Here is a 15,397-nt window from a genome sequence, read left to right as displayed (position 1 = left end):
AATTGTACCGCATGCATATAATGTATGTAATGAACTAATACAAACTCATGGGTCTGAGAAGTCTTGAGGCAGGCCATTGAATGTGAGAACATGGCGATCTGCTCCAGCATAGTTATAAAAGAGGAACAAGCAGCACATTTCATGTGATTGGCCAAGAGGAGATCTTCTGATTTGATTGGCTTGAAACTTTTGCAAGTTTCTGAGGTTAGCTGCTGCCTGAACATTGCACAAAGCAGCTCAGTGGGTCAAGGAGCTGCCATGCTGAACTGTAGGCTGTTTTTTGGGGCTCTGTTGGCCGTGCATCTCTGCCTTACAGCTGCTCAAGACACATGTCCTGTGGGGATACCTGGACAGCCTGGTTTTCCGGGATTCCCTGGGCGTGATGGCAGAGATGGCGTGAAGGGAGAGAAAGGAGATGCGGGTAAGTGTAATGTGTGGAGCGGCGCCATTGAGCAGAGTTGTTCGGTCTGATTCGCAAAGGGCTGGTGTGGCTACAGGTTTTCACGCCAGTAACGTTTGAAGGCGTTTGTTTGTAGGGGAATCTGTAGGGATGCTGGTCTTTTGCGGGTAAGAATGGACTGTCCTGCTAGAGGAGTTACTTTTGATTCACTTCCATAGTACGACACAATACTAATGAGTTGTGTGTGTGTTATGTGTGTGTGTTTGTCTCATTAGGCCACTCTATTGAATTGGAAAAGGATGCAGTAAAAGGTCAAAAGGGCAATCCTGGTTTTAGAGGCCTACCAGGAAAGAGGGGGAGCCCCGGCGACCCTGGCCCACCCGGCCCTCCAGGACAACCCGGAGATCAGGGCGATTCCAGTAACTCCAAACCACAGTCTGCTTTCTGTGTCTCCCGTGAAACCATATCTAATCCAAAAGCCAACTTGCCAGTAGTCTTCAACAAGGTCATCACCAATATCAATAACCACTTCAATGTTAGTGAGGGTAAATTTGTGTGTCACATACCCGGCACATATTATTTTGTGTACCACACAACCTCTTTGGGAAAATCCCTGTGTGTTATGCTAATGGTTAATGGGGTGAAAAAGGCGACCTTCTGTGATCACATTTTAAACCAAAGTGCGTACTACCAAGTGAGCTCTGGTGGGCTAGCTGTGTACCTGGAGCACAACCAAAAAGTCTGGTTGGAGACTAGCATGCAGAATGGCATGTTCGCAGCTGAAAATAAAGGCAACAGTGTCTTCTCTGGTTTTCTGGTTTATGCACATTGATTGACTTTGTGAAAAGAGTTCAGTGGATATGACCTGGACATTTGCTGTGTTTTAAATATACTTATGTTCTGTACAACAAAGAGTGCAACTTGTATTTCTGTGTCAATAATAAAATGCTACTAAATACACAAAAATTCTCTTTCTATTGTGTAAATACCTTGGTATATTCATTAAATACAAATAACTGCTGTCTTAATTTACGCATTTTCCTATGTATGGACAGATGAAAATGGGACGACAGCTCTTCACATTAACTTACATTCAAAGTTAAAAGTTCGCTAGTTTACCTTCTCTTGTAAGTTAGCATTTTGGAAAGACATGGATATGACTGGACAGCAATAACATACAAATCTGAAGGAAAACACACAGGAGATATTTTATGGGCCACAACACCAACATATACAGCCACTGTTACTGATGCAAATTTAAAGTTTTAAAGAACAAATATTTGTTTCATATGGACAAAAGTATTAGGACCCATGCTCACTTACTGTGTCCTGCGAAATCAAGGGTACAAGAGCGTTAGTGGGGTCAAGATATTAAATGTTTACCACCCCACCTCATTCATAACTCCCTAAATCATTCCAAACGTACTGGATGGAACACCATCATTCCAGAGGACACAGTTCCCCTGCTTCACAGCTCAATGCTGGGGGGGGGGGGGGGGGGGGGGGGTGTTATACCCCTCTATCTCACTTCTGGCATTAAGCATGATGCCAATAGGTTCATTTGCTCCAGAGAGTCCTATTCTATTGCCATTATGTCTCTACAAAAACTAGACTATAGACTTTGCACATCTGTGTCAGCAGATGTAGTAGTTGAATGCATTCATTAGAAGGGGTGTCCATAAATATTTGGACACAGTGTATATAAAAGGGTGTTACAAATAAACACACTAAGTAAAATTTATTGTGGTGCATCACACTAATAAACCACACCGTTGGATAAAAGACAAATAAACCTCATATATAACCATCACAATTATTTTGTGAAATGATTTGTGGACAAGATGTTCCTCTTCTGTTTCCCACATCTTGCAAACTTGCAAACATAAGCGAAATACAATTATTAAAAAAATCAAATCAGGCTATTTCCAAATATAATAATCTGCCAGGATGAAAACATGATGAATAGACATTCTGTGACTTCCCTGTTCGTGTTGTGTAATTCGGGTGTTCTCCATTTGAAAGAGAGAAATGAAAGTTGGAAGACTTTGTGGAGGAAAAAAATGCTTCACTGACTTCCATAGTCACGACTGTCACTGATTCTACAAACAAGGTGCAACTGTGTCTGGGATTATGGTAAGATATCCATTGTGCATTTCAGACTGTATTGCTTTTATGGAAAATTATTTACTGCTATTTAGTTATGATAAGATAAGATAAGATAAGATAAGATAATCCTTTATTAGTCCCGCAGTGTGTCACAGCAGGAAGGGATAGCAAGACACTCAGTTACAAAAATGTAGATAAATAAATTTGTACTATATACACAATATAAATAATTAAAAAAGCAATAACAATATTATTTACAGGTTATTGCAAATATGCTTAATGCTTATGCTTAATGTGGTGTTTTTTAAACTTTAGAACGGTTCTTCACATTTGCATACCATCATTTCCAAATTTGTTCCTTAAGTGTTTTTTTCTATAGCATCGCTACAAAGATCCCTTTATGGAACCTTTATTTTGAAGAGTGTAGGATCTCTATTGGCATTCTCTAAAGAATTTCACTGCAAGTTATACTGTGTATTACTATGTATGTGAAAAAATAAAATTTGATTTGATTTGATTTGATTTGGCTACTGTAAGTAAAATGTCAGGTTGCCAGGTTGTCTATTAGAGTAGACCATAGCCCTTACATATTGTCTCCATAATCTCAATTTCTTCTCCTATATTTTGACATAATTTGAAACTGTCAACATTTCATGATAAATAGACCAATAGAAATTCTCCAAATTACATGGGGTGAAATACTTTTACATTGACTTTCATTAAAGTTGACGATTTGAGATGACTGTTTGAAATAAGTGAAATTTGACATTGCTGCAGGTTTCCTTGCTGGTGCACGCTCTTCTCCCTGTGTGCATTTTGCTGTGGGCAGTCACCCCCACCATCTCAGACACATGCACTGGCCAAAGAGGCTATCCCGGGGTGCCAGGAATCCCTGCAGCTCATGGTGCCAATGGAAGGGATGGACCAAAAGGGCAAAAGGGAGAGCCTGGTAAAAAAAACTAAAAACAATGCTAGATCTTGGGCAGCCAGCCCTGAAAAGTGTGATGACTAGGTTTTTTAATATGGTTTGAAAGTTTTTGAATATGGGTAGGTATTCTATTAAAAAACACCATGCAAGAAATGAGAGTGTTATACACTTAGATGAACTAGTTTTATCTGGATATAAATGAAGCCTAGCGTTGGAGTAAATTGAATCTGTTTGGAATTCAGATTGGCTTAGAATTAGCCTATAGCTTATCGACAAAGACTGGTCTCTAGAAAGGCTGTGCAATTGCCAAAGTCTAGGAAATCAAACATAAAGTAAGCAGTATATTGTCACTGTCATGCAAAAACCTTGTAGAAAAAAACAGCTTTCAGTAGAAGCCATTGTATTGTATTGGTCCAATCATTCTGAGCATTTGAGACAATTTAAAGAACAACTGCCAGATTAAAATTATGTTCAAAATTGAAAATGTAAATAAATGTAGATACAATTCAGACCTTTTAAATGTAGATAAAAGGTTTTTGTGTGACAGTTTTTTTTTCTTTTGTCTTATTGGTCAATACTGCTGACAACATCTCACTGAGAAGCTCCTTGCTGGCTTATGTTTATGTTTGCAGGTGAAGACACACATCCAGTGCAGGGGCTGAAGGGTGATCAAGGCATCCCCGGATATCCGGGCAGGCCAGGCTTGAGGGGGGATGAGGGAATGTCTGGACCCCCAGGACCAAAAGGTCCAAAGGGGCAAAAAGGAGCAGTAGCAGAAGTCCCAAGAGAGATGCGATCATTTTTCTCTTACAAAAGGTCTCCTTCTTCAAGGTCGACTGTAGTGGTAAACAGAATTATTGAATTCGACAGTCCGGTTTCTTCTTTTGATGAAGGTGATGTGCTGTCTAACGGCTACTTTACAGCAAAACTGCCTGGCATATACTTTTTTGTGTACCATATCTCTGCAACACAGATTGCTTGCGTCACCATTAAAAAGGGACAGCAGATTTTGGTGAATCTCTGTGATATGTCTCAAGGAGTGTTGGTCAGTTCAGGGTCAGTGGTGGTGGACCTGAAGAAAGGGGAGCATGTGTCGATGTACACCTCTCGAACAAGCCAAATCATCAGTAAAGATGCTGACAGCACTTTTACAGGTTTCCTGCTCTTCCCATCGTAAATATTCAGCAAGATCACACATTTTAACTCCTAACTTTTAAGCAACCAACAATAAAGGTGTCAAAGAGGGTTTATTTTAAGAGCAGTAGTGTCCAACACCATCTGGAGATCTGACTTTCAGCAGACTCCAATTCTAATGAACCCTGTCGCATTCATTTAATTATAGCCCTCAGAGGTCTTTGATGAGCTGAATGAGCTATGTTAGATTTGGGTTGGAGGTGAAACCCGCTGGAAGGTAGATCTCAAAGAGGTGCTTTAGTGAAACTTATGATTTACAACAACTGTTTTTTTTTGTTGTTGTTGCTTTTCTTACAGTGTATTCTTGTCAAACCATGATTTACCACAATATATTTCTTTCATTAAAGTCATGAAGAAATACAAGTGCTTTGTCTGTTTCTTAACATGTGCCAGGGCTTTTTTTTCTTGTTAACCAATCAGCATGCACATTTTAAGACATTAAGGTGGTAAACTTTCAACAGTGATGTTTGTGTACTATAGGAGCCCTACAGGGTCATGAGGGTTATGCGTATTTGTCAATCAAGTCCTGTCAATCATTTAATTGCTGGGGTACACTAAGGAGTCCCTAAATGGTCAGCATGGATTAGCATATGGTATTAACTTGTGTTTTCATGAGAATGAGTGCATTTGATTAAAATACTTTCAGAAACACTGAAGATATTTATTTCATTATCATGGCATAAAAAATGCTGTTTTCCCAAGATCTTCTTTTAATTAGGTAGTAACATAATATATTTAAAGAGTTAAAGTGAGTTTTAAGGCCAGGATTTTTCCCCCTGAGTTTTGAGGCCTTTTCTAAACATAAGGATGCTCAGACCATGGTTTCCCCATGTAAGATTAAAAAATATTTTAAAAGGTAACTTTCGAATGTTTCAGAGAATCAAATGATGTGTTTATGATCTTCTCTTACAAAAAGCACTTGTAGAGTGCAAGAACTACAACCCAGGGACTTAATATAACATGAACATCAAATTAGAGTGTAATTATTTCATACTACTGATTATTGCAGTCCGTCACACCTAAAGCACACTTCTTGTTTATGTGTCTGCGCAGGGACGTATTAAATCCAGCTGAAACAAAAGCCTAGTTCAGGCCAGGCTGCAGGAGTCTTACTCTGGTGCCATTCACCACAGTGAGGCTTATTGTTCTTGAGCTGATCCATTCACCCAACAGGCTCTCTGAAAGAATGGCACAGCCATGGCAACCGCCATCAACTAACAACCACGGTGGTTTTCTATCAGGCCAACAGAGTGGCTGCTGAATCTGAGTCAGGAATTATGTTCATCACACAGGATTTCTGAAAATTGTAAGGAATCACACCGAGGTGAGCATTTACCTGCACTACTATTAAACATTCTGCACAATGGTATAAAAATAGCTTTAGCTTTAAAAGTTCACTCAAAACTATTTAATATTACAGTTTTTAAGTCAGTAGAAAAGTTGCATACAAAATAAAATACAACAATGTAAAATGGGTTTCATTTGCAAACATTTCTTAGAAATTATTTGAATTATATGAGCTGATTATTGTGAGCCCATTGGCACCGTGCCTAATGTCAGGCGTGGGCAAGAGAGAACGTGGGTGGAAGAACTGTGTTCTCTGAAATGACGATGCTCCATCCAGTGCTCTTGGTATGAGTTGGGGATGAGGTGAAGTGGTGATCATCCAACATCCAGACCTCACTAATGTACTTGTAGTTAAATGCAATCAAATCCTCACAGCAATGCTCCAAAATCTAGTAGAAATTCTTACTCCAACTTCTCCGTTTTTGTGAGAAACAATGAATGAGGAAGTGTCCCAATACTTTTGTCCATATAGTGTACTAACTGTGTTGTTTTATGTTTACTGCTGGAATCACTACCAAGTGAGTAATGGCCACACAAAAACAGCCACGGACGAAACAGCTCAGACCACCATCTCGCATTGGCCGCGATCTCAGAGCTGCTTTGCTACGCCTCAAGAACGGCCAAAGGACTAATCACACGCAGGCCTTCCCACAGCGAGGGGAACTTCCTACTGTTGCAGGTAATATGCTGAGATGGCATTAGAAACCCAGTGTTGGGTGGAAATTAACTACATGCCATTTGTATTCTACAGTCTGATGACAAAACACAGCTTGCATAACTTGAATGCATGCCTGATTAGGCCTATATGCAGAAAATGTACAGGAATGAGCCCTATATACAGAATGTCAATTTCCAGGAAATTATGTAATTAAGGGTGTCAGGGAGCCACTAGCAATTCTAGCTTATCAGTAGAGATCGGTAGAGAGTACTCTAAAATAACTACGGTGACAAAGCTACTCTTACTTACTGTCAACTATTAATGACATGCACTGTGAATTTGTGGGCGTGCTATGCTTTGACTGAGCTTATCCTAAAAGCCTCAGCTACTTTCCATTTCAGGCTCGCTGCTTTATCCAGATAAGAAAGAGAAGATGATTACAACAACGGAGGTAGCTTTTGGGCCTAAAACCTGCGCCAGAACTGAGCCGAAGAAAATGCTACAGTGCAATATAACCCTGGAAGGTAAGATAATAATAAATAATACTGAAGTCAATATATTGAGACACAGATGTTTGCTTGGTGTGCATTTTTAATTTCTCCTATTTTGGAATAGTAGGACCTAACAGGTATTAAAACCAAACTTGTCTTTGTACAGGAAGTCGTTTTTGCAAAAAACAATGTCCTAATATGAGGCCAACTGGTCAGAATTTTAAAATATTAAGTGTCACGAAGCAGGGAAGCAGAAATGTCATGTCCCTATACAGGACACAGGGTCTCAAGAGGTTAATATATGCATGATGTCCCACACCAGCAGGGCAGGTGTATTTAACAAATGTTGTATAAACTCACCCATGACTCAACCCACACTGCAGGGGACAGGACCTTTATAACAACACACAGAGAAGCTTTTCAAGCTCAGCCTCAAGATGGCGCTCCACTAATGATAAAGACAGCCTTAGGAAAAAAGGAGAGGATTCCAACGCCGCACTTTCAAACCAACTACCAGAAGAATTTTTCCCCACCGCAGGGCATATACATGAGGAGACTTCAAGTCCTTCCCTGCCCCGATAACCTTGCAGTCAACCCAGCACTGAGGCAAGAGGGCCTACCGTGCAAACAATTCTACAGCATTTACCACAGGGGTTTCCTAACTCATTCAGTTCAGCACATACAGAAATCTGATATATGGCCACGCATTAACATATACACATTATCTGTTTAAGTAACATATACTAGATACATATGCATGATATACAGAACACATATTTTTGACTGACATATGCACTACTACATGAGTAAATATTATTTATCGCTCATATTTGTAAAATATTGTCAGCATACTGCACTATCAATCATTAGTGTCTAGACATGAAGGTTTTTTCCCCACATTTTACAAAAAAGGGCTTAAATTAAAAAAGCTGAAGTAATAAGCTGCCTCTGTATCTTGCAGGGCTGAGTTTAGGACAGTCCAAATGGAGACCTACCCAGGATGGAGCATCTCTCTACATTCTCTGCCTATTGCTGCTCAACTGAAAGAGCAACTGACCATTAAAAACGAGGCGCTTAGGCAAAGTGCCACCACCACTAGAAAGGTATGTGAAAATAAACACTATATGTCCAAAACAATGCAGACACCCTTTGTAATTAATGAACTCAGACACTTTAAGATGCATCCCTTTACTGCAACAGGCATACAATTGCACACCCAGCATGTATAATTCCCATAGTCAAGCCCTGCCAATACAGTGGGACACAGTATTGGCAGAACAGCCAGATCACTGCCTCAGGATCACTATACCCAATGCTAAGAGTCAGCTCTTGGTCTAAAAGCTCACAGCATTGAGCTGTGGATAGGTGAGCTTTAGGATGAGTTAGGGTGGTGTTTGTAATCCAGCACTAAATCACTTAACATTATTACCTGACCTTTTTAGTGTTATTGTGGCTGAATGCAATCAAATTCTCATAAACAATGTTGCCAGAAAGTCTTCCCAGAAAAGTAGATGCTGCAACTGCAACAAAGGGTGGATAAAACCCTCTTAGTACCTATATTGACAAGGTGTCCACAAACTTTTGGACATATGGTGTAAATGTGAAGTTTCTCAAATTGCACTTGACAAACCCTTTGACATTTTACATTTTCTGCCCTCATGAGACTGAAGGTTGTACTTCTCTGTCATAAATCTGTTAAGGCCTCCAGCTTCATCTCTCCAGTCAGTGTCTGATGATCTTCTGAAAATTCTCAACAAGCACATCAGTAGAAGCAAGAGAAACATTGGTGATACTGAATGAAAAGAAACCATTGGAGCCCTGAAGTGAAGACCATCACACCACTGCTGCTGTTATATGATAATGAATGTGTGTAAAGGGTTTTCAATGTCACAACAATTTGCTTTTTAAAAAAAGACAAACACAACATTCTAAGAAAACATAATATTTAATAAATCTCATGGTAATCCTGATGCTCATTTACAACCGCAAAACTCAAAATCTATTTTCCCTGTTAATTGGTTGATCTTGGTTGATGAGAAAGGACGTTTATTTCAGACCGTCTATTTGGATGTGTGCTGCCTGAAAAACATCAGGAGCAGTGCTGGTCAGAAGGAATGGTACAGTACGCAAGGATGGTGGTTCTGGGGCTCTGAAATGTGTCTACATGTCCTCCACACTCCACTTGTAGGCCTCCTCTTGTGTAGCTTTCTTATCTGCAATCCTGCTGTAGCGCTTCTGTTCAAACCCATTGGACCTAAAAAAAAAATAAAAAAAACCCCCAAAAAACCCAAGAAAGGTTATTGCAGTTAAATCACTGTATACAGAATACATGACTGACTTAAGAAATAATAAATTGTCTATTACTCTGTACCTGTCCACTCCATCCCAACGATACCCTGGCATAATGTTGAAACGATTTGGGGGTGGAGGTGGGCCTTTGTAACGGGGTCTCTCTACAAAAAAATGAAATAAAAATAAAAAAATAAAATAATAAACAAAAATATTCACAAATTATGTTCAATATGTTGGCATTTTAAGGGTACACAGAGACCTACCAAAGCCTAGCTGAGTAGCTGCTATATCCTACCAATAGCCTTGCTGACTGGCTCCTCTCCGAATGTACTAATAAGTCAGTTATCAGAATAGATGTCAGTTATTTATGACTGATCTTATTCCATGAAATTTAAGTACATTTAACCCTTTAAATCACTCCCTTGTACCCTTATATGCTTGAAGATTTTTATTTAATGTGTCTAGTGAACAAAGTAGCCATAGAAGGGGCCTGTCTGACCAAACAATTTTTTATAGCTTAGTTCAGGCTTAATTTGAGCTGACCCTGGATCTTCTGTCTCGCAATGGTGGTGAGCTTATACTGCACTCCCATTTCACCTCCAGGGTATGCAAGGTACAAAGTAATGTAAGGGGTCTGGGCTAATCAGGGCACAATTCCTTTTGTTTTTAAATTTTTTTTGTGGGACATTTGCAGCATCAGACATCTGGTAAATGTAACGGTTATTAGAAGAGGAAATAATTAAGAAAAGAGAATAAATTTGCGAGACCTAGCCGAGCGACAATGCTGCTATTCACGGGTCTAAATGCGTTTTTTCTACCACTGTGAGAATTTTATAGCCATGTTTTATCTTTGAGGGAATAAAAAAATATATAAGCCACATGCAAAAGGACTAATCAAAGCTTTAAAAAAACAAAAACAAAAAACAACTTACCCTTGATTCCTTGGCTTTTAGTGTTCTTTTCCTTTTTCTTACGTAACAGAGCAGCCATGGGATCTCCCTCCCTCTCCTGTTCTCTCAGCATACGATCCAGGTCCTCGTCATCAGCATGACGTGCCAGGGGCTTCTCAGCTTCTCGTATTGCATCAGCCAAGTTCTGCTCCTGCATCTGACTCTGTGCCAGTCTGAAAATGACGAGTATGTGAAAACAGAAAAGGTGTATCAGTCTACCTTAGTGAGGTAATTTGACCACCAAATTTATAGTAATTATGAAGAACTTGTTAACTGAATGGTTTAAAGACAACCAGTAAATCCAGTGACCCCAATCACATTTATTGTAGATAACAAAACATATGCATACAACTTTATCTTTTAATAGAATAAGCAGACATTACCCTTTGCCCCACTGCGCATATCTCTCATCCTTCTCTGCTTTCTCCCCAGCTTTCCTTCTCTGCTCCACACGCTCGGACTCCAAGTCACGCTTCTTTCCCGTTTTATCTCTGAAAACAGTCTCTGCATGACGTGACTCCTCTGTAAAAGTCATAGACTAGTTAAGAATCATGATAGCCCTTATTTGAAGTAAATACATGGAAATTATTTTTATTCACTAGTCACTTAGCAGAAGTCATTCCTGAGACCTTCGAGAGGCTGGTTTAGTTTTTCTTTCCTGCGGATTTCTTCCTGCTCTTTCCGCAAGATTTCAATCGGGACCAGGCCAGCAGCTCCACCAGATAACATTCGAGGGCCCTGAAAGCAGACATATATAATTCAACTTTCTGTTGAATAATACAATGTAAGATTAATGTAGACATTCCTGAGTATGAACATTGATGTCAGGTTCAAGCTTAAATAAGAAAAAATGTGTCTGTAAATACTCTCTTAGGGTTAGGACTACTGACAATTATAACAGCAACAAAACTTATAATTAAACTTTTTTATTTCTATTATTTTTTGTATGTATAAGTTTTCTGTACTACGATCTGTTTTTAAAAACACTAGTCCTGGTATTAGGTCATGCCCTGTGCACCACGGAAAAGAAGAACCAGAAGCGGTTCATTACAGATTCAAATTGGTTGCCCTGTATTGTCCCAATTAAAAATCACCAGTCCCTTCTGATGGGGAACAAAACAAAAAAAACACAACACCTCACAAAAAACATTAGGCATTCCACTGACACATACAAGAGCTCTACAACAGTTCTGTGTAGACACACATGATCATATATCATGTATGATTTTTCATCATCATTTCAAATAAATCATTCACAGTATTGTCATTTTAAGACCATTTTGTCACTGATAATATCATAATTGCATAATCATGAGCAATGAATGTTTAACTATTTAGAATATTAAAACAAATTAAATTCTTTAAATATCCAAAATACATAAAATAAATAAAAATCTCTACATACTCTGTCTGTAAGCATGCACCACTGTGTGCAGCTATTTTTACACTGTTGATCAAAAGCATCCGTAATAAGCAACTGCCAGAAAAGTCTCTGTCCAACTGCAAAGTTAGTTCCCAGCTCGTATAACTGGATGGGATGGTTTTGTTCTAGATGAGCTTTTAGGTTAACTGTATTGCCACTTTTATTGCAATGTTTTTTTAAAAAGTCTAAACCTTCTCATACTAGAGCCGAGAGTGCAGTCCATTTGGACTTCCAAACGCATCTTTACCTGTCGCACATGTCCGCTGTGTGTCCATGGAGGCACCGTTACATGCACTGATCAGTGTGCACACCTCCCTACATGTTAGATGCGAAACTGGCTAAAATATTGGTGATGTTCATTCTTATGTAAACAAAATGGGCAATATTGAGGTCAACAACAATTCTCAAGGTCATGTCCATATATTGTTTGATTAATCGATAAAATCATCATGACAGGCCTACCCTGACCTATTATTTGTCTTCAGTCTACCCTTATTAAAACCACATTTCAACAATCATTTAATATATGCTTACTGGCTGTGCAGCAGGTGAGCCCGTCCTGCGAGGTGGGGAGAGGTCAGAGTCTGACCCACGTCCCCTCTGGGGCTTCTTCCTGGGCGGTGAAAGGTCTGAATCGGACCCTCCTCTTCCTCCTGATGGCCTTTTTCTTGGAGGAGAGAGATCAGAGTCCGAGTCCTGCCTGGCATTAGGGCGTCTTCGGGGTGGCGACAGGTCCGAGTCCGGAACACGAGACTTTGAAGATGATTTGGACTTTTCTTTCTGTGAGGGATCTGCAACATAAACACATATTTTGACATATTTTAGGATAATTACTGTACATTGACACCAGCTGTAGAGAACGAACCATAGAGATGAATCAAGGGCATGATGCACAAAAAAAAAGCTTTGGTTGCACCTGTACCTTTGATATGTTGTCTGTGTGATTTAGAAGATGAGCTTTTCATGTTCTTCTGTGGAGGAGAAGGTGATGAGGAGTCATGTCGCCTACGTGTGGTCTCAGCTTTGAGTCGTGGTGGGGAAAGGTCTGAAGAATCATGGCAGATTCTTCTCTGTGGTGAAAAATCAGGGGAGTCGTGGCGGACTCTCCTTTTGGGAGAGAGATCAGGGGAGTCATGGCGCACTCCCCTCTGTGGTGAGAGATCAGGGGAGTCGTGGCGAACTCGCCGTACTGGAGAATTATCAGGAGAATCATGTCGGACTCTTCTGTTCCCCTTGATTTCTGAACTAAAGGGAAAAAAAGACAAACATACACATGCTGATTTTATACATACATACATACACACAAACAAACAAATATATATATATATATATATATATATATATATATATATATATATATATATATATCTCCAACATATCATTGATGTGGTAAAACTCATATCTCCAACATGAAGAAATTTTTTTTAATTGAAGTCAATGTAAAATGATTTTATTCCAAGTCATTTTGTCATTTTGGAGCATTTCTATTGGTCCATTCATCATGAAATGTTGCCACAATATAAGTAATGTAAAGTAAAGGTGCACATATTTGTCACTGTATAGTGTACACTGTACAGCGAAATGTGTCCTCCGCATTTAACCCATCTGTGGTAGTGAACAAACACACACTAGTGAACTAGGGGCAGTGAGTACAAACACACCCAGAGTGGTGGGCAGCCAACTCCAGCGCCCGGGGAGCAGAGAGGGTAAAGGGCCTTGCTCAAGGGCCAAACAGTGGCAGCTTGCCGAGCCCGGGAATCGAACCCACAACCCTGTTATCACTAAAACGGCTGAGCCACCACTGCCCCTAAAGACCAACTGCCATATTAACATTATGTCAAAAAGTGAAAACATTAAAAACGGAGATACAAGGTTTTTGGGTGAGAGTGACAAAATATATCCCAGATTACATGATGTATAAATCCTGACAAGCATAAGTAGAAAGTTTGGCTACCTTGACTGTGAGACTGAAGATTCCTGGGATTCATCATGTGTGGCTGTGGTATTGGATATAAATAACAAAACCTACATTAGATTTAATTAGATCTACACAGGGTTCACTCTTATAACGAAGCACAGCCATAATCTCTCACCCCCCATTATCTTCCACTTGTTACTGGTTCTAAATGCTTCCAGTTGCTTGACCTCATCGGGACGTTCATCTATTACCTCTGCAATCTGTGAAGAAAAAAAATATGCTTTAAGACTGGAAAAGCAATGCCTTTACTTGCAATGCCTTTACACATTTACAGTGACAATTTTAAAATATTAAACAAGCATTATACCACAGGCGCCTCTTCCTCCTCCTCGTCCTCCTTCTTCTCCTCTTCGGTCTGCGCGGCCAGCTGCCTCCAGTCAATATCATCGTCTACAATCTTCATCCTGCAAAATTGCACTCTTTATCAATACACACTCTTTATCTCATCCCTAACTGATGATCTGAGCGTGGAGTATGAGACCCCCGAACAGAAGCGTTTCTGTAACTGAGCTTCTGCGTGTTTTTGGTTTAGCTTAGCTTAGCTTAGCTTAGCTTAGCTGGCAGTTTATTGTAGCTAGCTAGCGCTCCTTCTAGCCACTCTTACCCTCTCCCGGTGGTCTTAGGATGCTTTTTCTTGGTCTTCTTTTCTTTTGACTTCTTGACATCCTCGCTATTCGACAAATACCGTTTCAAATAGTCCGCTTTTGAAAGAGCAGCACTTTTGCTCAGGCTTGTGGGAGCAGCCATCATGTTTATGCGTTACGTCACTGAAGTGGGGCCGCAACGGTCCAAAAAGTACGAAACGGAAATCTCGAGGTAGGCTCTGCAGATGGGACTTCTGTACGCTTACATTGTTAAACACAACTCGACATTTCTGCTGAAAGAAGTTAGTTAACCTTACAATCACCGTTTTATTGGACTGCATATAAATAGTCATTTAACACAGAGTATTATGTATGACACAGAATCTCTCTAAAAGTTAATTTAGTACATTTACACTGCCCGCTGCATCCGCAAAGCAACCCACCCTTCACACAGACTCTTCTCCCTCCTGCCATCAGAAAGAAGGTACCGCAGCATCCGGTCCAACACGACCAGGCTCTGCAATAGCTTCTTCCCCCAAGCCATCAGACTCCTCAACTCAACTCAACTTCTGAACTGATGTCTTTTCTGTTCCATGCACACACACACACACACACACACACACACACACTCTCTCTCTCTCTCTCTCTCTCTCTCTCTCTCTCTCTAACCATTTACCCCAGATAATATGGGAAGCATTTGCACTAATAACTTTACTACCTCACTGGACTCAATATTTATAACACACTGCATAATTTGCACACTACCGCCAATTATTTATTATTCTCTGTCTGTATTGTGTTGTGTTGTCTGTCCACACTTGTGTTGTGTTGCACTTGTGTTCTATATGCACTGTGTCTATGTTGCACCATGGTCCTGGAGGAACGTTGTTTGTGGTTGGGTGGAGGTTTTACAGCCCAAGACCACAAACAGAGAACTGAAGGACTGAGAGAGATAAGGAATGGTGTAGTAAACATACTGACCCAAATAAGTTCTAATAAATAAAGTGAATGAATGATCTGTCTGTGTATTATTTTCCTTATTAGGA

The 15,397-nt window shown here is 39.9% G+C and overlaps 4 protein-coding genes across 4 annotated transcripts; 3 read left to right on the top strand and 1 right to left on the bottom strand.

The window, feature by feature from the left end:
- The first annotated feature begins 206 nt into the window (after window positions 1-206).
- Window positions 207-1,366, top strand: c1qc (complement component 1, q subcomponent, C chain). Its single transcript, XM_072661801.1, has 2 exons — window positions 207-421; window positions 676-1,366. Exons 1-2 carry the CDS (start codon window positions 259-261, stop codon window positions 1,230-1,232), a joined length of 720 nt encoding a protein of 239 aa, XP_072517902.1. The 5' UTR covers window positions 207-258; the 3' UTR covers window positions 1,233-1,366.
- Window positions 1,367-2,429: 1,063 nt separating this feature from the next.
- c1qb (complement component 1, q subcomponent, B chain) lies at window positions 2,430-4,991 on the top strand. The gene is made up of 3 exons (XM_072661746.1): window positions 2,430-2,533; window positions 3,284-3,455; window positions 4,067-4,991. The coding sequence occupies exons 1-3, from the start codon at window positions 2,531-2,533 to the stop codon at window positions 4,609-4,611; spliced, it is 720 nt and encodes a 239-aa protein (XP_072517847.1). The 5' UTR covers window positions 2,430-2,530; the 3' UTR covers window positions 4,612-4,991.
- Window positions 4,992-5,788: 797 nt separating this feature from the next.
- LOC140539621 (uncharacterized) lies at window positions 5,789-9,094 on the top strand. The gene is made up of 6 exons (XM_072662363.1): window positions 5,789-5,952; window positions 6,495-6,654; window positions 7,035-7,157; window positions 7,508-7,730; window positions 8,086-8,227; window positions 8,825-9,094. Exons 2-6 carry the CDS (start codon window positions 6,501-6,503, stop codon window positions 8,855-8,857), a joined length of 675 nt encoding a protein of 224 aa, XP_072518464.1. The 5' UTR covers window positions 5,789-5,952; window positions 6,495-6,500; the 3' UTR covers window positions 8,858-9,094.
- On the bottom strand, window positions 9,051-14,545 carry bud13 (BUD13 homolog). The gene is made up of 11 exons (XM_072662362.1): window positions 14,372-14,545; window positions 14,075-14,171; window positions 13,883-13,967; window positions 13,744-13,786; window positions 12,712-13,034; window positions 12,324-12,580; window positions 10,996-11,104; window positions 10,750-10,888; window positions 10,349-10,539; window positions 9,496-9,577; window positions 9,051-9,378 (listed from the first exon to the last, which is right to left on the bottom strand). The coding sequence occupies exons 1-11, from the start codon at window positions 14,515-14,517 to the stop codon at window positions 9,285-9,287; spliced, it is 1,566 nt and encodes a 521-aa protein (XP_072518463.1). The 5' UTR covers window positions 14,518-14,545; the 3' UTR covers window positions 9,051-9,284.
- Between the last annotated feature and the right edge of the window lie 852 nt (window positions 14,546-15,397).

The sequence above is a fragment of the Salminus brasiliensis genome, chromosome 18, assembly GCF_030463535.1.
Source record: "Salminus brasiliensis chromosome 18, fSalBra1.hap2, whole genome shotgun sequence".
Classification (NCBI taxonomy): domain Eukaryota; kingdom Metazoa; phylum Chordata; class Actinopteri; order Characiformes; family Bryconidae; genus Salminus; species Salminus brasiliensis.
This window is presented reverse-complemented; position numbering and strand designations above follow the sequence as displayed.